This window comes from Mesoplodon densirostris, chromosome 3 (assembly GCF_025265405.1).
Source record: "Mesoplodon densirostris isolate mMesDen1 chromosome 3, mMesDen1 primary haplotype, whole genome shotgun sequence".
NCBI lineage: Eukaryota > Metazoa > Chordata > Mammalia > Artiodactyla > Ziphiidae > Mesoplodon > Mesoplodon densirostris.
This window is the reverse complement of record NC_082663.1, coordinates 107257374-107281562: the sequence shown is the minus strand read 5'-3', so window position 1 is coordinate 107281562 and position 24189 is coordinate 107257374. Positions and strand designations below refer to the sequence as shown.

Here is a 24189-nt window from a genome sequence, read left to right as displayed (position 1 = left end):
TTATTGACAATATTACGTTGCTATCTCAAGTACATATGACAATTCACTATTAAAGAATAGAAATAATAGGCATAATCCTTCACATTATGTTTTAAGAAACTATCCAAACTTGAATGGCTAGGAACACAAGTCCAAGGATAAAATTTTCATTCTAGCTTCTAGCTCTGAAAATACAACAGATCTGTCTTTAATGGCAATAATTAAAGAGGCCACAAGAGGGGGATATAAGAAGAAAATGTTTCTGTATCATATTACAGCGTGCAGTTTTTCTTCCTCATTTTTCTCTTAACCAGAGGAAGATGCACTCGATAGAATCAGAAAACCAGGGTTCAAATTCCAGTTCTGCCATTAACCTCCCAAGGCTCACATCTATTTGATGACATGAATGATACTTAAATCATGAAAATATGCAAATGAAAGGTTTAGTTCAACAAATATTGAGTACCTACTAATCATTTTGCCCTTTCTCTGCCTCCTTTCCTCTTCTTCCTGTTTTTCTCCTTCCTCTTTCTTACCCCTAAACTGTTCATAATAAGGAATTTAGGTATATTTATTGCATAGAATTTTATTCTCCATGTTAAAAAAAAGAAATGAGGAATATTTTAAATTCATTCTCAAAAAGGCAAAACCCCAAAATTCAAAGTTGCTACCCAAACAATCTAAAAATACTAAATTACTTTTTACTGACGCCGTTTTTCACTTAACATTTTATGTAAAATCAGTGACTTACAAAGAAAAAAGTACTCAACTCCTGGTTTAAAGATGCAGGAGTACACACCGCGTCAAAAGTAAGAAATAATAGATCACGGACAATTTTAACAAAACAAAACAAAAATGTAGGTCAACTTAATATAAAGATACTTCAATTTATAAGCAGAACTGTAGTTAATAATAATATGACAGGGACTTCCCTGGTGGTGCTGTGGTTAACAATCCGCCTGCCAATGCAGGGGGACACGGGTTCAAGCCCTGGTCCAGGAAGATCCCACATGCCGCGGAGCAACTAAGCCTGTGCGCCACAACTACTGAAGCCCGAGTGCCTAGAGCCCGTGCTTGGCAACAAAAGAAGCCACTGCAATGAGAAGCCCGTGAACCACAACAAAGAGTAGCCCCCGCTCGCCGCAACTAGAGAAAGCCCACGTGCGGCAACGAAGACCCAATGCAGCCAAAAATAAATAATAAATAAATAGATTCATTGAAAATAATAATAATGATAATAATAATTATATGACAGCATTCACTGTAGTTTACAAGAAGCTATCACACACAATATTCCACTTTGATCCTCACCACACCTTGAAGAAAAAAGAGCAGGTGCTGATATTTCATTTTTAAATGGGAAACTGACTCAAGAACTGTCCAGTCTGGCTGTTTATCCAGTGAGTGCACTTTGCCCCCACAATACCTAGTTTAATACTATATTGTCATAAAAATGGTCAGATTTTTATTATATTATTTTTTCTCCAAATAAAAAAAAATTATTTAACTTCTACAATAAATTTCTATTTCAAAAGCATTGTTAGTCACCATTTTCAAAATTACATTACTTTTAAAAACATTATGTATTTAACTGCATGTTCTCTAACCTGGGTGAAATCCAACCCTCTTCAATTTTGAGAAAATATATATTCCCTTTTCTTCAACTGTATTACAGTATACTCCTTTTTTGGCAAATATTGCTACCTTCACCCCTCAAGGCTTAACCAGAAGTTACGGCTTATAAATGATACTGTTAGATATACATATATAACTATAAGTGCTCTGGGTAACCAGCCCCCAGTGGTTGCTGCCTCCCGGTATTCACCCGCTGTGTGATCTCCCTTCCATAGTGCATCTTGGTTGGTCTGTGTGATGGGGAGTGAGGGTATATCACTTTGGGATTAGTTAATAGAAGTTAATGTGGCTTGTCTTGCTCTCTCTCTCTCATCACTCACTCAAAGAGTCCTATCATGAGCAGCCCTATAGAGAAGCCCATGCTGAACTGATACCTCTGGCCAACAACCTATGAATGAACTCCAAAGCGGTTCCTGCAGCCCAGGCTGAAAGCCTGACTACAACCTCATGAGAGACCCTGAAACAACCATCCAGTTAAGCAGCTCTCAGATCCCTGACCTTCAGAAACTGTGAGATAATAAAAGTCTGTGGTTTAAGTTACTAAGTTTTTGAAGTAATTTGTTAATTTGAAGTAATTTCTTAGGCAAAACATATAACTAATACAAACGCAGAGGTTGATAGTAATTAACAGCTGTAGCCAAGCCTTTTTAAGTTAGATGGAAGTAAAAGCTTTTAAGTTTACCATAGCACCCTGAGTTCTTCCTCACAGTCTTAGCAACAGTGCCTTAAATAATTTGCCTACAAAATTCTTCCCATTATTCATACGTATAGCTTATAACAAAGCCTTTTGGGATCTTTCCATTCCTTAAAAAAAATAAAATTATATATAATTACCTCCTCGTACATGTTTTTACGAAACTCCAAGTCCTCAGTAAGGCTCTGACAGCGATTCTCCAAATCCACTTTAAGTAAAGTTTCATCTGCTAACTGTTTTTTCGCAGCAGCTAAAGAGGCTTCCAACTAATATAAGGAAAAAGAATTAATGAAAATTATACAGCAACCATTTAGCAATGAATTTAATAGATACCTATGGACTGAATCAAATCAAGTATTATAATTTCTATATATTTGTTAATGTATGAGAGTCCCTCATGATAACATTTATCACAGAACTGTGGGTTTAACTGCTGGTCCCACCCACAGAGTGTCACATCAAAACACCTCTCTAATTTGGTAAACGGCAACAGGGAATGAACAGAAACCTATGACTTACATTTCAAAACTCAAACTAACGATATTAGCTACCACTTTCATTTTTTCCTGTGTGCAGAGCACCATTATGACACCTTCTCTCTTCTTACCTCGCATTTTGGTACAATAATGAAATAGGCTGTGAGAGCAAGAAACAGAATGAGCATAAGCACAACACAGAGGACGGAGAGCAGCAACAAGATCTGCATAATCCAGACACAAGGACTGAGAGGTGAGGGTGCTTTACATGTTAGCTAGTTCAAGGCTATCCTTGCAGGTGAACCACCCACCAAAATAACTTAATAAAATTTTTAAAGTAAAAAGCGTAAAATAAATTTTACAAAATCAATCAATCAAGACAGATGGGGCAATTAACCTGCCAAATACGACTCAAGAGCAGAGTTTACCTTACCTGGGCAACCTGATCCTTCAGATCCTCCAAATCGCTCTCTAAACTTTTCTTATCACCAAGTGCAGTAGCCAGAGCTGCATCTTTCGAATTCAGAGCTGCTTCATATTCTCGAAGCTTGATCTGGGCTCCATTAAGATCAGATTCTTTCTTAGCATAACTGCAAGACATTTGAAAAAGTGCAAGAAATCAAGTTATACCTCTGACTTGAAGCCTTCTCCCTCCCTGCTTAAGGGGGAAATAAAAGAAGAGGCAATTTAAATAAAGGCTGCCATAACCTACTAAAATTACAGGAGCAATTCAGGAGCACTATATCTAGAGTTTTTGGTGAATAATAACTTTCTCTTTCAATGATTTCCCTTCCCTGATTAGGAATGACTCTAGGTCTAAAATGTCCATAGGCCCAACATACCAGAATCCTGGTTGTCTCTGAGGGAGAACACAAGTCCTCCTTTTTCTATAAAGAGGCATTTATATGCTTCACTAAAACATTTTTGAAGAAATGGAAATTTACTATTTTTAAATACAATGAATATTATAAAACAAGATGTACAGAAGAAATAAATCAAGATAAACGAGATTAAATAAGTGAAAATGAAATGTTACTTTAAAAAATAATTTTATGACTTGATGATATATAGAAACTCCTTTGACATTACCTAAGAATTAACTGACCCCCCTTTGACATTACCTAAGAATTAACTGACCCCAAGATTGCAAGTAGTTTCCATTTCTTACATAAGAGGTGATTTTAAAATTTCCTTAACTACAAATAAGGGGCTTCCTAGTATTTTGAAGAAAAGTTAATTTTTTCTGTTTATACTATTAACTACCCAAGAATGAAACTCAAATTAAGGTTTCTTCTACTTCTAAATATCACTTTTTATTAAATGGAATTCTACATTATAAAATTAAGGTTCCTTAGGGTATATTTTATCAAATAATTATATTTTAAAGATCAGTATTTTTTAATCCAAATAAGTCCATTATCATTAATTAGTCATATGGGAAAAGCCTTAATAACATAAAAATTCTTAATAGCTGTTCTTAATTAAAACTGATATTACAGACAAGTATTTCTACTACTGATGTGTGAGAGTGGGCTTAACAGAGGAATCTTTAGTTAACAGAACTTTTAAAAAATATTGTAATATTATAATAAAATGAAGAAAAGAGCTATCCAAAGGATAACAAAGGTAGTTTGAAGAGAAGATTTAATAGTACTCATTTCTTACTCATTTTGGTATTATACAACAACTACATACACACATAAAACCTCAGCAGTCATATCACAATAATTTTTTCCTTAAATCCTGTATTTTTAAAAACCACAAGATGGCAGCCTTTCCCTGAAGACTTTGTTTAGGAAGGTAGGGTGGGGGGATGGACTGTTGGGAGAAAAAAATTCCATACAGTCACTACTTTGTAACAAAAATGCCTAGTTCATACAAGTGCTGGGTCTGAAAGCTAGGAAAACCATAGAAAAGAATCAGTCCTTGTGGAGGGAATATTACTTTACCTCACTATATAAATGACCAGAGCTGACAGGGAAAAATACCATAATAGAGAATTACACAATATTTACAAAAGCTACTTACTCAAAATTACTGACTTAACAGTTACAAAAATTCTACTGCACCACTGTCTAATATTTAAGTCTCTGATCATAATGTGGTGCTTCTGAACATGGTCACTCAAGGCAGGAGAGTGAACCTGTGCTTCCCAGAAACCAAAATGGCCCACCAAGGATACTGAATTTAAAAAAAAAAAAAAATTCACACCAATTTTACTGGCTACTGTATGTTCTGTTTGATTTCATTGGCTTAATAGATAATAATACATGTCATGATTCCAAATTCAGAATGTTGTAGCACAAGTGAAATTACTGTGCAATGGTCTTGTGGAGTGTAGGAAATTTAAGAAGCCAAAAATTAGGACGGTACACCTAAATAGCTAGAATATGGTGATTTCTTCAACAAAAATAAAGACCAGGTAAGACAAGGAGTGGTGGACTAAGGGGATGAGTAGGATATGCTATTATCTTATTGTGATAGGTACCCTCCAGCCCTGCAATGGTACCAGCTGAAATCTGATGTCAAGTTCTTAGTCACTTATACCACTGTTACTCTGTAAAAGTATAAATTGTTCCATTATAAAGTCTTTCTTAAAGTTGTAACTTTTACATTACTGAACAAATTAAGCAAATATACATCAGAAGTTGGAAATGTGCTTAAAATTACAAATAAAAGCTAACCCCTTATACGCCCTGGCTTGAGAGAAGAGAGTCAAAAACTGCTTCTGCACGTGGCACATACTTATATTACACTTACCATACTGATCCTATCTATTTGTGGATATACTTAGCTACCCTGAGAGACTGAGAACTCTTTGAGGGCAACGGCCAACTTATTATTCCTCTATCGTCTGTATAGACAACCTGTAGACAATGAGTGTTTTGATAACTGTTAAATGAAAATCCCCCATACACTCCCCCAAAAAACTCACTCTGCTTTTTTTTATGCGAGTAAAATATCACGTCTTTTCCTACAAGAAAAAATAACTGTGACACTTCTATAATCTCTAAAATTCACATTCCTAGATGTCCTCCCTATTACCTTGCCAATTTCCGAAGCTAGATGGGTCATGAAAAAAATTTTTGCTTACACAAGTCTCCATCTGCTAAGAAGCCACAAATCAGTAAGTTTTATATGCCATATAAGCACAACAAGGACAAACGTGGGCCAAGCAGCAAGTTAACATCTTGAACATAACTGATGTCATAGTTTTCTAGTTGTATTATTATTTTTCATTCATTAAAAATAATGCAGGTAGGGCTTCCCGGGTGGCGCAGTGGTTGAGAGTCTGCCTGCCGATGCAGGGGACACGGGTTCATGACCCGGTCTGGGAGGATCCCACGTGCCGCAGAGCGGCTGGGCCCGTGAGCCATGGCCGCTAAGCTTGCGCGTCTGGAGCCTGTGCTCCGCAATGGGAGAGGCCACAACAGTGAGAGGCCCGCGTACCGCAAAAATACATACATACATACATACATACATACATACATACATAAATAAGATGCAGGTAGATTGGTTCAAAATGGCGGAGTAGAAGGATGTGCTCTCACTCCCTCTTGCAAGAGCACCAGAATCACAACTAACTGCTGAAAAATCATCGACAGGAAGACACTGGAACTCACAAAAAATGATACCTCACATCCAAAGACAAAGGAGAAGCCACAATGAGACAGTAGGAGGGGTGCAATCACAATAAAATCAAATCCCATAACTGCTGGTGGGTGACTCACAAACTGGAGAACACTTATACCACAGAAGTCCACCCAATGGAGTGAAGGTTCTGAGCCCCACATCAGGCTTCCCAACCTGGGGGTTCGGCAACAGGAGGAGGAATTCCTAGAGAATCAGACTTTGAAGGCTAGTGGGATTTGACTGCAGGACTTCGACAGGACTGGGGGAAACAGAGACTCCATTCTTGGAGGGCACACACAAAGTAGTGTGCGCATCGCGACCCAGGGAAAGAGGCAGTGACCCCATAGGAGACAGAACCAGACCTACCTGCTACTGTTGGAGGGTCTCCTGCCGGGTGTGGGGGGGGGTGGGGGGGGTGGCTGTGTCTCACCTTGAGGACAAGGACACTGGCAGTAGAAGTTCTGGGAAGTACTCCTTGGCGTGAGCCCTCCCAGAGTCTGCCACTAGCCCCACCAAAGAGCCCGAGGAGGCTCCAGTGTTGGGTACCCTCAGGCCAAACAACCAACAGGGAGGGAACCCAGCCCCACCCATCAGCAGACAAGCAGATTAAAGTTTTACTGAGCTCTGCCCACCAGAGCAAGAGCCAGCTCTACCCACCACCAGTCCCTCCCATCAGGAAATTTCCACAAGCCTCTTAGACAGCCTCATCCACCAGAGGGCAGACAGCAGAAGCAAGAACTACAATCCTGCAGCCTGTGGAACAAAAACCACATTCACAAAAAGACAGACAAGGTGAAAAGGCAGAGGGCTATGTACCAGATGAAGGAACAACATAAAACCCCAGAAAAACAACTAAATGAAGTGGAGATAGGCAACCTTCCAGAAAATGAATTCAGAATAATGATAGTGAAGATGATCCAGGACCTCGGAAAAAGAATGGAGGCAAAGATCGAGAAGATGCAAGAAATGTTTAACAAAGACCTAGAAGAATTAAAGAACAAACAAACAGATGAACAATACAATAACTGAAATGAAAACTACATTAGAAGGAATCAATAGCAGAATAACTGAGGCAGAAGAACAGATAAGTGATCTGGAAGACAGAATGGTGGAATTCACTGCTGTGGAAACAGAATGGTGGAATTCACTGATGCGGAACAGAATAAAGAAAAAAGAATGAAAAGAAATGAAGACAGCCTAAGAGACCTCTGGGACAACAATAAACACAACAACATTTGCATTATGGGGTCCCAGAAGGCGAAGAGAGAGAGAAAGGACCCAAGAAAATATTTGGAGATTATAGTTGAAAACTTCCCTAACATGGGAAAGGAAATAGCCACCCAAGTCCAGGAAGCACAGAGAGTCCCATGCAGGAGAAACCCAAGGAGAAACACGCTGAGACACATAGTAATCAAGCTGGCAAAAATTAAAGACAAAGAAAAATTACTGAAAGCAGCAAGGGAAAAATGACAATTAACATACAAGGGAACTTCCATAAGGTTAATAGCTGATTTCTCAGCAGAAACTCTACAAGCCAGAAAGGAATGGCATTACATATTTAAAGTGATGAAAGGGAAGAACCTACAACCAAGATTACTCTACCTGGCAAGGATCTCATTCAGATTCGATGGAGAAATCAAAAGCTTTACAGACAAGCAAAAGCTAAAAGAATTCAGCACCACCAAATCAGCTCCACGACAAATGCTAAAGGAACTTCTCTAAGTGGGAAACACAAGAGAAGAAAAGGACTTACATAAACAAACCCAAAACAATTAAGAAAATAAAAGGAACATACATATCAATAATTACCTTAAACGTGAATGGATTAAATGCTCCAACCAAAAGACACAGGCTTGCTGAATGGATACAAAAACAAGACCCATATATATGCTGTCTATAAGAGACCCACTTCAGACCTAGGGACACATACAGACTGAAAGTGAGGGAATGGAAAAAGATATTCCATGCAAATGGAAATCAAAAGAAAGCTGGAGTAGCAATACTCATATCAGATAAAATAGACTTTAAAATAAAGAATGTTAAAAAGGACACTACATAATGATCAAGGGATCAATCCAAGAAGATATAACAATTATAAATATATATGCACCCAACATAGGAGCACCTCAATACATAAGGCAACTGCCATCAACTATAAAAGAAGAAATCGACAGTAACACAATTAATAGTGGGGGACTTTAACACCTCACTTACACCAATGGACAGATCACCAATGGACAGATCATCCAAACAGAAAATTAATAAGGAAACACAAGCTTTAAATGACACAATAGACCAGATAGATTTAATTGAGATTAATAGGACATTCCACCCAAAAACAGCAGATTACCCTTTCTTCTCAAGTGTGCATGGAACATTCTCCAGGATAGATCACATCTTGGGTCACAAATCAAGCCTGAGTAAATTTAAGAAAATTGAAATCTTATCAAGCATCTTTTCTAACCACAGTGCTATGACATTAGAAATCAATTACAGGGGAAAAAATGTAAAAAACACAAACACATGGAGGCTAAACAATACATTACTAAATAACCAAGAGATCACTGAAGAAATCAAAGAGGAAATCAAAAAATACCTAAAGACAAATGACAATGAAAACACGATGATCCAAAACCTATGGGATGCAGCAAGAGCAGTTCTAAGAAGGAAGTTTATAGCAATACAATCCTACCTCAAGAAACAACAAACATCTCAAATAAACAACCTAACCTTACACCTAAAGGAACTAGAGAAAGAAGAACGAACAAAACCCCAAAGTTAGCAGAATGAAAGAAATCATAAAGATCAGAGCAGAAATAAATGAAATAGAAACAAAGAAAACAACAGCAAAGATCAATAAAACTAAAAGCTGGTTCCTTGAGAAGATAAACACAATTGATAAACCATTAGCCAGACTGATCAAGAAAAAGAGGGAGAGGACTCAAATCAATAAAATTAGAAGTGAAAAAGGAGAAGTTACAACAGACACTGCAGAAATACAAAGCATCCTAAGAGACTATTACAAGCAGTTCTATGCCAATAAAATGGACAACCTGGAAGAAATGGACAAATTCTTAGAAAAGTATAATCTTCCAAGACTGAACCAGGAAGAAATAGAAAATATGAACAGACCAATCACAAGTAATGAAATTGAAACAGTGATTAAATATCTTCCAACAGGGCTTCCCTGGTGGCTCAGTGGTTGAGAGTCCGCCTGCCAATGCAGGGGACATGGCTTCATGCCCCGGTCCGGGAAGATTCGACATGTCGTGGAGCGGCTGGGCCCGTGAGCCATGGCCGCTGAGCCTGCGCGTCCGGAGCCTGTGCTCTGCAGCGGGAGAGGCCACAACAGTGAGAGGCCCGCATACCGCAAAAAAAAAAAAAAAAAAAAAAACCTTCCAACAAACAAAAGTCCAGGACCAGATGGCTTCACAGGTGAATTCTACCAAACATTTAGAGAAGAGCTAACACTAATCCTTCTCAAACTCTTCCAAAAAATTACAGAGGAAGAAACACTCCCAAACTCATTCTATAAGGCCACCATCACCCTGATACCAAAACCAGACAAAGATACTACAAATAAAGAAAACTACAGACCAATGTCACCGATCAACATACATGCAAAAATCCTCAAAAAATTACTAGCAAATAGAATCCAACAGCACATTAAAAGGATCATACACCATGATCAAGTGGGATTTATCACAGTGATGCAAGGATTGTTCAATATATGCAAATTGATCAATGTGATACACCATATGAACAAATTGAAGAATAAAAAACATATGATCATCTCAATAGATGCAGAAAAAGCTTTTGACAAAATTCAACACCCATTTATGATAAAAACTCTCCAGAAAGTGGGCATAGGGGGAACCTACCTCAACATAATAAAGGCCATATATGACAAACCCACAGCAAACATCATTCTCAATGGTGAAAAAGTGAAACCATTTCCTCTAAGATCAGAAACAAGATAAGGATGTCCACTCTCACCACTATTATTCAACATAGTTCTGGAAGTCCTAGCCACAGCAATCAGAGAAGAAAAAGAAATAAAAGGAATACAAATTGGAAAAGAAGAAGTAAAACTCACTGTTTGCAGATGACATGATACTATACAGAAAGAATCCTAAAGATGCCACCAGAAAACTAATAGAGCTAATCAATGAATTTGGTAAAGCTGCAGGATACAAAATTAATGCACAGAAATCTCTTGCATTCCTATTCACTAATGATGAAAAATCTGAAAGAGAAATTAAGGCAACACTCCCATTTACCATTGCAACATAAAGAATAAAATACCTAGGAAAAAACCTACCTAGGGAGATAAAAGACCTGTATGCAGAAAACTATAAGACACTGATGAAAGAAATTATAGATAATAGAAACAGATGGAGAGATATACCATGTTCTTGGATTGGAAGGATCAATATTGTGAAAATGACTATACTACCCAAAGCAATCTACAGATTCAATGCAATCCCTATCAAATTACCAATGGCATTTTTTACAGAACTAGAACAAAAAATCTTAAAATTTGTATGGAGACACCAAAGACCCCGAATAGCCAAAGCAGTCTTGAGGGGAAAAAACGGAGCTGGAGGAATCAGGCTCCTTGACTTCAGACTATATTACAAAGCTACAGTAATCAAGACAACGTGGTACTGGCACAAAAACAGAAATATAGATCAATGAAACAGGATAGAAAGCCCAGAGATAAACCCATGCATCTATGGTCAACGAATCTATGACAAAGGAAGCAAGGATATACAATGGAGGAAAGAGTCTCTTCAATAAGTGGTGCTGGGAAAACTGGACAGCTACATGTAAAAGAATGAAATTAGAACACTCCCTAACACCACACACAAAAATAAACTCAAACTGGATTAGAGACCTAAATTTAAGACCCGACACTATAAAACTCTTCAAGAAAAACATAGGAAGAAGACTCTGACATAAATCACAGCAAGACCTTTTTTGATCCATCTCCTAGAGTAATGGAAATAAAAACAAGACAAACAAATGGGACCTAATGAAACTTAAAAGCTTTTACACAGCAAAGGAAACTATGATGAAAAGACAACCCTCAGAATGGGAGAAAATATTTGCAAACTAATCAACGGACAAACGATTAATCTCCAAAATATATAAACAGCTCATGGAGCTCAATATTAAAAAAACAAACAACCCAATCCAAAAATGGGCAGAAGACCTAAATAGACATTTCTCCAAAGAAGACATACAGATGGGCAAGAAGCACATGAAAAGCTGCTCAACATCACTAATTATTAGAGAAATGCAAATCAAAACTACAATGAGGTATCACCTCATACGAGTTAGAATGGGCATCATCAGAACATCTACAAACAACAAATGCTGGAGAGGGTGTGGAGAAAAGGGAACACTCTTGCACTGCTGGTAGGAATGTGAATTGATACAGCCACTATGGAAAACAGTATGGAGGTTCCTTAAAAAACTAAAAATAGAATTACCATATGACCCAGCAATCCCACTACTGGGCATATACCCTGAGAAAACCATAATTCAAAAAGACACATGCGGGCCTCCCTGGTGGCGCAGTGGTTAAGAGTCCGCCTGCCGATGCAGGGGATACGGGTTCGTGCCCCGGTCTGGGAGGATCCCATATGCCGCGGAGCAGCTGGGCCCGTGAGCCATGGCCGCTGGGCCTGCGCATCCGGAGCCTGTGCTCCGCAATGGGAGAGGCCACAACAGTGAGAGGCCCGCATACCGCAAAAAGAAAAAAAAAGAAAAAAAAAAGACACATGCACCCCAATGTTCACTGCAGCACTATTTACAATAGCCAGGACACGGAAGCAGCCTAAATGCCCACTGACCGACAAATGAATAAAGAAGATGTGGTACATGTATACAACGGAATATTACTCAGCCATAAAAAGGAACGAAATTGGGTCATTTGTAGAGACGTGGCTGGATCTAGAGACTGTCATACAGAGTAAAGTAAGTCAGAAAGAGAAAAACAAATATCATATATTAACGCATATATGTGGTTAGGTTAGAAAAGTGGTATAGGTGAACCGGTTTGCAGGGCAGAAATTGAGACACAGATGTAGAGAACAAACGTATGGACACCAAGGAGGGAAAGTGGCAGGGTGGTGGTGGTGGTGCGATGAATTGGGAGATTGGGATTGCCATATATACTAATATGTGTAAAATGGATAACTAATAAGAACCTGCTGCATAAAAAAATAAATAAAATAAAATTCAAAAATAAATATACTTACAAAATAAATAAATAAATAAAAGCCTGCCCTGCTGAACTCCACAGTAGCTACGGGCTCACTTGGCCAATGAAAAGTGGGCAGAAGTGACACTAAGAACATAGTTTCCCACCTTTCTTTCCCTCTGTCTCAATGACAGGAAATGTTCCCAGGAGAGGCTACTCCATCAGCTTGGCTTCAGTATGGAGATATGGAACAGAGTGGCAGCTGAGCCTTTATAGGACATAGGAGTGAGAAATAAACCCTTATCATAAAAAAAAAAAAAAAAAAAGATGCAGGAGGGCTTTGCTGGCGGCGCAGTGGTTAAGAATCCGCCTGCCAATGCAGGGGACACGGGTTCGAGCCCTGGTCCGAGAAGATCCCACATGCCGTGGAGCAACTAAGCCCGTGCGCCACAACTACTGAGGCTGCACTCTAGAGCCCACAAGCCACAACTACTGATCCCACATGCCACAACTACTGAAGCCCGCGCGCCTAGAGCCCGTGCTCCACAAGAAGAGAAGCCACTGCAATGAGAAGCCCACACACTGCAACGAAGAGTAGCCCCCGCTCGCCGCAACTAGAGAAAGCCCACACAGAGCAACGAGGTCCCAATGTAGCCAAAAATAAATGAAAAAAATAAATTTATTTTTTTAAAAAATGATGCAGGAAGTCTTGAGCTAATTACCAGCGCATGGTCAAAGTGCAGAAACCTGCAAAACTGACATCATAAAACATTCGTACATGAACAGAAAAATACACATTACCTAAGGACAGAGTAACATCTGACAATGCTCCACAACAAAGAGTAATTTAGACAGGAATCCAAAGTTATCAGAAAGTATCACTGAAGAGATTGGCATTTTTCTTTGACTATATTTCCTAACTGGATTTGTTCACTTACTGACCTGCCTATTCCTACCTCCAGATAAGGAGACGTTCTCATGTATGCACACTGCTGACTGTAAGTCAGAAAACATACCGATTTACTGTAGATGTTCACCTGAGAACCTAACCTTTAATTGCAGCTAGGAAAAAAGTTTTATAAAGGGCTTCCCTGGTGGCACAGTGGTTGAGAGTCCGCCTGCTGATGCGGGGGACACGGGTTCGTGCCCCGGTCCGGGAAGATCCCACGTTCCACGGAGCGGCTGGGCCCATGACCCATGGCTGCTGAGCCTGTGCGTCCGGAGCCTGTACTCCGCAACGGGAGAGGCCACAGCAGTGAGAGGCCCGCGTACCACAAAAAAAAAAAAAAAAAAAAAGTTTTATAAAATGTAATTAACACTCTATTCTAATTAAGAATTTCCTTCCTTAATAAACAAAATTAGGGCTTCCCTGGTGGCGCAGTGGTTAAGAATCTGCCTGTCAATGCAGGGGACACGAATTCAAGCCCGGGTCCGGGAAGATCCCACATGCCACGGAGCAATTAAGCCCATGAGCCACAACTACTGAGCCTGCACTCTAGAGCCCGCGAGCCACAACTACTGAAGCCCACGTGCCTAGCGCCCATACTCCGCAACAAGAGAAGCCACCGCAATGAGAAGCCCACACACCCCAATGAAGAGTAGCCCCCGCTCACCACAAATAGAGAAAGCCCGCGCGCAGCAACGAAGACCCAACGCAGCCAAAAATAAATAATAAAGTAAATATTTTAAAAGTCTTATCTATAAATAAAAATAAATAAAATTAGCTTTCATTTCAAGTAAGCTTGACTGTCAGTCATAGCAAGCAACCAGGTCTAATTGAATATCTGACCATTAAAAAAAATAATCAGCTGGAAAGGATACATTTACATTCCAGTTAACATTCTATAGCAGTGAGTCAAGAGTAACAGACATAGCCTCAGTGATGTACTTCTCCAACAGAACCTGGTTCTAATTAACAATCTGAGACTTGTCCTTATAATCTCCTGAGGCCTGTAGGACTAACCTAAATACAACTCATTACTTGCTACTTTCTGAATTACTCCTGACCCCCTCTGACTACCAGCAATGCCACTGTACTTCACACTGCTTTAATCATCTTGGTTTTTCAACTTACCAACTCTTTGAACTTGACTTGTTTTAGGATCAGCATTTCAACCCTGGCTTCTGCACTGAACTACCTGGCTCTGGAACTCAGTGTCTGCTCGCTTAGGACTCTGTACTACCCTTTCTATTTGGATGACTCAGGTATCCCACTCCCTCAGGAGTATCCTTCATTTGTCTAAGGGTACCCCATTCCAGACTACTCCCACCAATAAGGAAGTGGAGATTAGAAAATGCAACCGGAACTTCCCTGGTGGTCCAGTGGGTAGGACTTCGCACTCCTAATGCAGGGGGCCTGGGTTCAATCCCTGGTTGGGGAACTAGATCTCACATGCATGCCATAACTAAGAAGCCTGCATGCTGCAACTAAGAAGTCCACATGCCACGACTAAAGATCCTGCGTGCTGGAATGAAGATCCCACGTGCCGCAACTAAGACCCAGCACAGCCAAAATAAATAAATATTTTTTAAAAAAAGAAAGAAAGAAAATGCAACCAATTACAGAAGTGCTGGAAAATGAATGAGGGTAAATGCAGCATTGCTAGGTAGTAATTGTAGAGCATTTAAATAAAGTCATATCACATATATATGACACAGAAAATAACTTAAAACCTAGTAAGTATATAATAACTACTTGAATCATATTATAATTTTAACACTTCAAAAATTAGACTGATCACTTAAACAGGGAACCAAGAAGCAGAACTGGAGGGACAAACACATACATAGGACATAATCTGAAACTCATTACAGAACAGTTTTTAAATTAAAAACTGTTAATTAAAAATTACAGTTTTAATTAATCAAGCATTGGCAAATTATTGCCTTTCTGTTAACATTTCACTGGTCAGTTTATACCATACAAGTCAGTATATATCACAGACGCTCAACTGAATGAATTTTCTAGTTTGACTAGTAACACAGCCACAAAAGTCCCTGAATTCAGCTTCTCTAAAACACCTAGTAGGTACCCGTGAACAAAGAATCCATGTTCATTTTCAGTATGGGATCTATACACATGCTTGGGTTTGGATTCCGTCTTTTACAAGTGCCATTAATTTTCACTTTTTTCGCAAGTACTTTTGTTCTTGTTCATTGATTCTCATATACAGAAATATAAGAACAAAGTGCTACTTTAAGCAATTCAAAATGAGACCTAAATTATTAGATGGTCTCTTAGAGGTAGAATAATTACATACCTAGAAAAAGGTACACAAAATTAGTTTTTGGATATTAAATGGCATTTCCATGAAACTCACCAAAGATTATTACACTGCATATATACAAGAATAGATAAGGGCAAGAATTTGTGTTCACCAAATGCTTGCTAAATGCATAAAATCTGTTGGAGATGTGTATTCTTATGGAAAAATTCACCCAAAGTATAATATTGATAGACTTAAGAATACAGACTTTTGAAAGCTACACATCTGAAAAAAACAGACAAGAAATATTCATGTTTCTAAAGATAAAAAATAGAAATTCAAGCATCTGGATTTTTTAAATGACTACCTTCACATGTCAGATAAAACAACAGCTTACGGAAACCAAAACTGATTCTGAAGTTAGTTTTAAATCCCATTCAGAATATTCTATAGCAAAATACTAGGCAACTCTCTGGTTGCTTAGATCACTTCTTAGCAATTTTGAGAAGCTATTATAGATTGTCAGGTTCATCTTATATAAGAGTAGCTGGGTTTCCCTGGTGGCGCAGTGGTTGAGAGTCCGCCTGCTGATGCAGGGGACACGGGTTCATGTCCCGGTCTGGGAAGATCCCACATGCCGCGGAGCAGCTGGGCCCGTGTGCCATGGCCAATGAGCCTGCGTGTCCGGAGCCTGTGCTCCGCAATGGGAGAGGCCGCAACAGTGAGAGGCCTGCCTACCGCCAAAAAAAAAAAGAGTAACTACTCAATAAACTCAGACTGATAATTCTTCCTAATTTATAATCTCCTAGATGGAAATGAGACTACAAAGGAAGATGAAAGACCAACACGAAGAACTCATGCCAATGATTTCAAGGCCTGTGTCCAGCTACCTTTCTTACTCAGCACTCATCTCTGACATTCACCTCAGGACCATTCTTATTTAGAAAAACAAACAAATTACAGGGAATGAAAGGGAAAAGCCATTTAGTTTTTTACTTGCAATCAGATAACAGGAACCATTCTTAATAAAATTATTTCTAATCATATCCACAAAACAGATTTTTAAATCCTTCAAAACAGACCCACTCTACATGGAAAGCCAGGCCAATCAGGCCCAGCTGTTTGACCTCTGTGTTAATATACAGCAAGGTTCTTCTGAACAGCTAGCTGTCTGGTGGCAATTAAACACCACTCAACACTAGTGCAGTTATTCAATTGACTATCAAATAATCCCATTTCTGAGGCTCTCTTCATACCTAGAGTTCAGAATCAACATGCCATTTTTATTATCTAGCCATGGTCCAGACTTTTAGAGGAAAAATAAACTTTATTTGGGCTCAAGGTAAAGGATATTAATATGCCCAAACAAAAACCTTCTGTCCTGAAACTAAGTAATCTCTCTCAAAATAATAGACTCAAACTGCATATTAAATGTGTTTGCCCTAACATTCATTTATCAGCTTCAATACTGTCCTCAAAGTATCTTCCCTTCCAAAGGGAGAAGAGATGTGATCCACAATATTTCTACTATGGAAAATCAATGAACTTCTCTACAATTAAGATAAATGTAATTTAATACACAAAATCTCCAGAAAGTCGTGTTAACACAGTTCCATTAACAAGGGTCTCCTCTGACACAAGCAAAAGACTAAGATGCTTCTGAACAAACTCAAAAGCTGCAATGGATAATTTCTGATGGTAATAAAATTCTACTACTCATTCAATAAACTGAGCAGTCAACACATTAGCAACAACCCAATCAAAATCAGGCAATCCTGGGCTTCCCTGGTGGCGCAGTGGTTGAGAGTCTGCCTGCTGATGCAGGGGACACGGGTTCGTGCCCCAGTCCGGGAAGATCCCACATGCCACGGAGCGGCTGGGCCCATGAGCCATGGCCGCTGAGCCTGCCCGTCCAGAGCCTGTGTGCCGCAACGGGAGAGGCCACAACAGTGAGAGGCCCGCGTACCACAAAAAAAAAAAAAAAAAAAAAAAAATCAGGCAATCCCTAATTGCAATCAGATTAAAATTAGGAAAAATATTCAGTAAGACCAACACTGGACCACAGAACCATTTCTCTGAACAAAAGAAATCCACTGACATAATAGACACAGGAATGGGGAGTGGACACATACAGTTTAAGTCCTAACAAAAAATGACTTATTGGGGAAAAAAAACAACCAACAATCACAACTTTGTTATATATGCCAGGCCAGTGATCTGGGTGTGTGGAAATCAGCAACGAACAAAACATACCATCCCGGGGCTTCCCTGGTGGCGCAGTGGTTGACAGTCCTCCTGACGATGCAGGGAACACGGGTTCGTGCCGCGGTCCAGGAAGATCCCACGTGCCACAGAGCGGCTAGGCCCCTGAGCCATGGTCCCTGAGCCATGGTCGCTGAGCTTGCACGTCCGGAGCCTGTGCTCCGCAACGGGAGAGGCCACAACAGTGGGAGGCCCATGTACCGCAAAAAAAAAAAAAAAAATATATATATATATATATATATATATATATATATATATATACCATCTGATCTTATGGAAGGTACCCTATACTGGGGAGAAACAAACAATAAACAAATACCTATACAGTAGGGGTAATCAGTATTTTGAAGAAAAATAAATCAGAATGAAGAGTTAGAGAGGGACTTCCCTGGTGGCGCAGTGGTTAAGAATCCACCTGCCAATGCAGGAGACACGGGTTCAACCCCTGGTCCACGGAGATCCCACAGGCTGAGGAGCAAGTAAGCCCATGCGCCACAGCTATTGAGCCTGCACTCTAGAGCCCACAAGCTACAACTACTGAGCCCACATGCCACAACTACTGAAACCCACACACCTAGAGCCCGTGCTCTGCAACAGGAGAAGCCACCGCAATGAGAAGCCCGCACACTGCAATGAAGAGTAGCCCCACTTGCCGCAACTAGAGAAAGCCCACACACAGCAACGAAGACCCAACACAGCCATAAATAAATAAATAGTTAGATAAATAAATAAATAAATAAATTTTATTTTTAAAAAAGAGAGGGAGAAGAGAGGAGGGTGATCATTTTATACAGTGTGGTCAGAAAGAGACTGATTTTATGCCAATAGCCATTTTTCACATCAGAAAATCACTTTTCAAACCCAGATTTTATCCAACAATACAGTTACTAGTATCATTAGTTATTTCACTGCTCCTCTATGAGTTATATGCAACCCAATCTTATAGGAAAAGTCTCCTAAAAAAATGGTTATTACTAAGTCAATAATTATTTGGGGGGAGCCTAGAGAGTGCTAGGGAATGTGCTGATACAAGAAGAAGCAAAATCAGACACTAGCCCTGTCCACAGAGAGATTCCACTCTAATAAGGGAATCAATCAATCACAAGGGAATCAAAATTGTCTTAACAAATCAAACTTGTCAGTAACTTTCTTGTCTAAGACAAAAAAGTACACAGTGCTGCAAGAACACCTGATGTAACTTCTGGGTAAAAATGGCACATTAGACATTACTCCACTATTACCCCTTCCAGAAACACAACTAAACAACTGAGGAACAAATTCACAATGAAAACAACTGGTGAGGAAAGAACAAAATTTTAGAAGCTGAAATTAGATGAGTGAAAACAAGCTTAGTCCACCCAAGAGTGCTGAATCCCAAAGCCAGACACAGGGCTATGTGAGAAGTAACCTAATTTATACCGCAGATACTGTTGATAGCAAGAGATACCCTAGTACTCTGAAGTAGGACTAGATGAAAATCTATCTAAGAAGCAAAGCAGATCACACTCCTGGGCCAGTGGCCCCTCATTCACCAGGATAAAAGAGGAAAGGTTTACTCTCTAAGGAGTAAAACAGAATCTCAGACCTGGTGTCACCTGGTACAGCCAAAGGCAGCACTACCATACTGAAAAGGCAGGAGAATTCCCGTGGACTTTTACAGATGCTGATGTTGCCTCCCAATCTCCCTCAGCTTGAAGTACGCTGTGCAGCCAAAGCCCAAGAGAGAAGATCTGAAGACACTGATACTGGGTGTTTCCAATGAAATGATTCCACTGTTACACAATGAAGCTTAGTCAAGAAGCCCCACTCACGCGTAGAACTTCCCATCAGATTTTTAGAGCCCTACTTCTGAATACAGAGGACATACAATAGTCATCAGACCTCTGAGAAAAACTCTGTGAATTGACTCACCCAATGGCCATACCACCCTCCCAGTTGTGCTTTCTTAAACTAGAAAACTAAAAACTACATTTGCCAGAATCTCTTGCAGCTAGGTTTCTGGATGCAAATTAGGTACTCTAATACATCCATAAGCGATATGAAAGAAGGAAGTATCATGGGGCCACCATCCTGGTCTTTGTGGCAATTTTGCTGCTGACAAGCAGGGTCATTAAAACCTGAAAATCTTTTATCCTATATCAATACCACACACATCACTGTAGTAAACTTTGAAACCAAGAACTGACTCCTCCAATTTTTGAGATTGTTTTGGCTATTCTGGATACCATGCATTTCCATTTAAATTTTAGGCTCAGCTTCTCAATTTACAAACAGGGCAGCTGTGATTCTGATAGAAACTGCAATGAATCTGTGGGTCAATTTGGGGAGAACTGCCATCTTAACAATATTAAGGTGTCTAGACACGGCTGTGGGCTCAGGAAGTCTTAGGGCAGCCTGTCTGCTGATGGGTGGGGCTGTGTTCCCACCTGGTTGGCGGCTTGGCCTGAGGCGTCCCAGCACTGGAGCCTACAGACTGTTGGGTGGGGCCAGGTCTCAGTGCTGGTTACCTGGGCAAGATGTCCGCCTCGAGGAGAGTTCATGCAGATGGATACTCCCCAAAATGTCCGCCACCAGCTTTCATGGTCCCAGAAGAACCACAGCCAACCCCCACCTCCCCAGGAGACCCTCCAAGACCAGCAGCCCCAGATCCAAGATGTCCAGTCCCCTGAAGCAGGTTCTGGCTGTGATGGTCACCACCTTCCACAAGTACTCCAAGAGGGCAACAGGTTCAAGCTGACTAAGGGGGAGATGAAGGAATTCTGCACAAGGAGCTGCCCAACTTTGTGGCAGAGAAGGTGGATGAGGAGGGCCTGAAGAAGCTGATGGGTGATCTGGACGAGAACAGCAACCAGTAGGTGGACTTTCAGGAGTACACTGTTTTTCTACCCCTTATCACTACCGTGTGCAATGACTTCTTCCAGGGCTCCCCAGAGCAGCCCTGATGCAGAACTCTTGGCTCCCTGCCATGGGTCTCTTGGGCCCAGGAGGACTCTGTCTTTTTTAGTTTTATATTCAGTAGATGTTTTTACTTCTTGATACCACCCCCGGCCAAATATATATATATATATATGCGCCAATATTAAGTCTTCTAATCCATCAGTATAGGATGTCCTTCCACTTCTTTAATTTCTTTCAACAATGTTTTGTGATTCTCAGTATACAAGTCTTGTACTTCTTCTGTTCAACTTATTCCTAAGTACTTCATCTCTTTGATGCTACGGAAAATGAAGTTTTCTTAATTTCATTTTTGGAGTGTTCACTGCTAGTTTACAGAAATACAGCTGACTTTTGTACATTGCTTTCATACCCTGAAACCTTGCTGAGCTTGTTTATTAGCTTTCAAGAGTTTTTAGTTTTTGTTTTTTACAGATTCCTTAGGATTTTCTTAGAATCATTTCATCTGCAAATAAAGACACAGGTGACCCTTGAACATCAAAGGTTTTAACTACAAGGGTCCACTTATGTGCAGATTTTTTTCAATAGTAAAAACTATAGTACTACATGATCTGCAGTTGTTTGGCTACAGAGGGCTGACTGTAAGTTATACATGGATTTTTGCCTTGCAAAAGTCGGCCCCCCCCAACCCCCATGCTGTTCAGGCGTCAGCTGTGTAGTTGTTTTACTACTTCTTTTCTGATCTGAATGCCTTTTATTTCTTTTTCTTCCTTAACTGCCCTGGCTAGAACCTCCAATACAATGTTTTATATAAGTGGTAAGAGTGGGCAACCCTGTCTTATTCCTGACCTTAGGGAGAAAGCAGTCAGTCTTTACCATTAAATATGATGTTAGCTACAGGTTTTTCACAGATACCTTTTACCAAGTTAAGAAGTTCCCTTTTATCCCTCATTTGAATATTTTTATCATGAAGGACTGGTACATTTTGTCAAATGCTTTTTCTTCCTCTATTGGGATGATCACATGGTTTTGGTCCTTTGTTCTATTAATAAGGTATATTACACTGTTTACTTTCACAGACTGAACCAACCTCGCATTCCCAGGATAAATCCCACTTGGTGATGGTGTATAATCCTTTTACATGTTGGTGAGTTTGGTTTGCCAGTATTTTTGCACCTGTATTCTTTTTTTTTTTTTTTTTTTGCGGTACGAGGGCCTCTCACCATCGTGGTCTCTCCCGTTGCGGAGCACAGGCTCCGGACGCGCAAGCTCAGCGGCCATGGCTCACGGGCCCAGCCGCTCCGCGGCATGTGGGATCTTCCCGGACCGGGGCACGAACCCATGTCCCCTGCATCAGCAGGCGGACGCTCAACCACTGCGCCACCAGGGAAGCTCTTGCACCTATATTCATAAGGGATATTGGTCTGTAAAGTTCTTCTGAAATAATGTCCATTCTAAGTCCATTCTCCAGTTTGCTTGGTGTCATGAGGCAGTTGTTCTTACAGCAACAGCAGTGACAGCTTCCTAGCCCTGAGGTATAGCTATACAGTTTTTTCAATTCAGTGGTTTCAGTAGTGACCTCAGACATAAAAGCTCCCAAAGAAGATCAGTTCTACAGTGTTTGAGGTATTGTTCCTGCTTCTCTGACCCTTCTAATAATTTTTTATAAGCATCTACTTTCCATATTGTTTTCCTTTCTGATTAAGATATCTATTGGTTTCCTGACAGATACAAAGACCTAAACAATTAGAAAAAGAAATTAACTTGGAACGGGAACTATGAAGGAAAACAGAGACTTCTGAAAAGAGAAACCACTGCATCCATGAAACTGAAATGAGATCAGTATGCAATAAAGAACCATTGAGAATAAAAAGAAGCTATTGGAAATTTCGAATATGACAGCAAAAGTTGGAAGATAAAATTGAGAACATCTAGCAGAGAAAAGAAGATTTTTTAAGATAAGAAAACTAAAGGATCAATTCAAGAGGTCCAACATTTGAATAACAGGAGTTTCCAAAAGTAATAAAAGGAAGAAATCATCAATAAAATAATTTAAGAATGTTTCCAAGAACTGAAGACATGAATTTCCAGACTGAAGAATTCTCACCAAATGACCAGCACAGTGGATGAAAAAAGATCCACACCAAGGAACATCCTTGTGAAATTTAAGAACTACACCACAAAGATGATACAAGCTTTTTAACTTCTCACTCATTAATACTTCTTAGCAACAACAGAAGCTAGAAAACTGTAGAGCCTGCCTTCAAAATCCTGAGGATATATTCTTTACAACTTAGAATTCTATACCAAAACTATCAATGTTTATGAAACGCAACTAGACTAGAAAAGAGCACAGACTCCAAATGATACTTCTTTAATAAGATAAAACTGGGACTTCCCTGGTGGTCCCATGGTTAAGGATCCACCTACCAAAGCAGGGGATGCAGGTTGGATTCCTGGCGGGGAGCTAAGATCCCATATGTCGCAGGGCACCTAAGTCCACACTCCGCAACTACTAAGCCCGCGTGCTCTGGAGCCTGCACGCCACAACTAGAGAGCCCATGTGCTACAACTAGAGAGCCCGCGTGCTGCAACTACTGAGCTCACGTGCCACAGCTAGAGAAAAGCCCGTGCGCCACAATGAAAAACCCCACATGCCACAACGAAGATCCCACGTGCCACAACTAAGACCCAACGCAGCCAAATAAATAAATAAATATTTTCTTTTAAATAAGATAAAACTAATAGAAAGCCTCCTGATTCTGAATGACTTGGTGTTTTAACAACTGGTATCATCTTTCTTTATAGTTAGACAAAACTAAGTGGGAAAAATGCTATTTTCACAGGCAACCAAAAGGTGGTATAGGGAAGGGAAACTAAGTATAGTACACTGTTGAATTCTGCGGGGGATTATGTTCATAGAGTATAGGTATTTTTGCTATAACACAATATATGTGTTCCTGAAAACTCTTACATTCTGCACATATTAAAATTAACAGAGAATGGGAAAAATAAGGTTGGAACAAACCACTAAAAACCTATGCAACCTTGTAACCAGAGCACCAGCAGTAACATAATTAGTACCCCAGGGACTTCCCTGGTGGTGCAGTGGTTAAGAATCCACCTGCCAGTGCAGGGGACACATGTTCGAGCCCTGGTCCGGGAAGATCCCACATGCCGCGGAACAACTGAGCCTGTGTG

The 24189-nt window shown here is 40.0% G+C and overlaps 1 protein-coding gene, 1 non-coding gene and 1 pseudogene across 2 annotated transcripts in view; 2 read left to right on the top strand and 1 right to left on the bottom strand.

Annotated features, from left to right (window-relative positions):
• LMNB1 (lamin B1) overlaps positions 1-24189 on the bottom strand; it is a 70638-nt gene that overhangs the window by 32614 nt on the left and 13835 nt on the right. Inside the window, exons 3-4 of the mRNA XM_060093299.1 lie at positions 3218-3374; positions 2449-2574 (exon numbers count right to left, since the gene is read on the bottom strand). Of these exons, the coding sequence (XP_059949282.1) occupies positions 2449-2574; positions 3218-3374 (283 nt within the window). The remainder of the gene's footprint in view (positions 1-2448; positions 2575-3217; positions 3375-24189) is intronic.
• TRNAR-CCU (transfer RNA arginine (anticodon CCU)) lies at positions 14934-15006 on the top strand. The gene has a single exon. It is a non-coding gene; the product is annotated as a tRNA-Arg (tRNA).
• Positions 20747-21035, top strand: LOC132485384 (protein S100-A2-like; annotated as a pseudogene).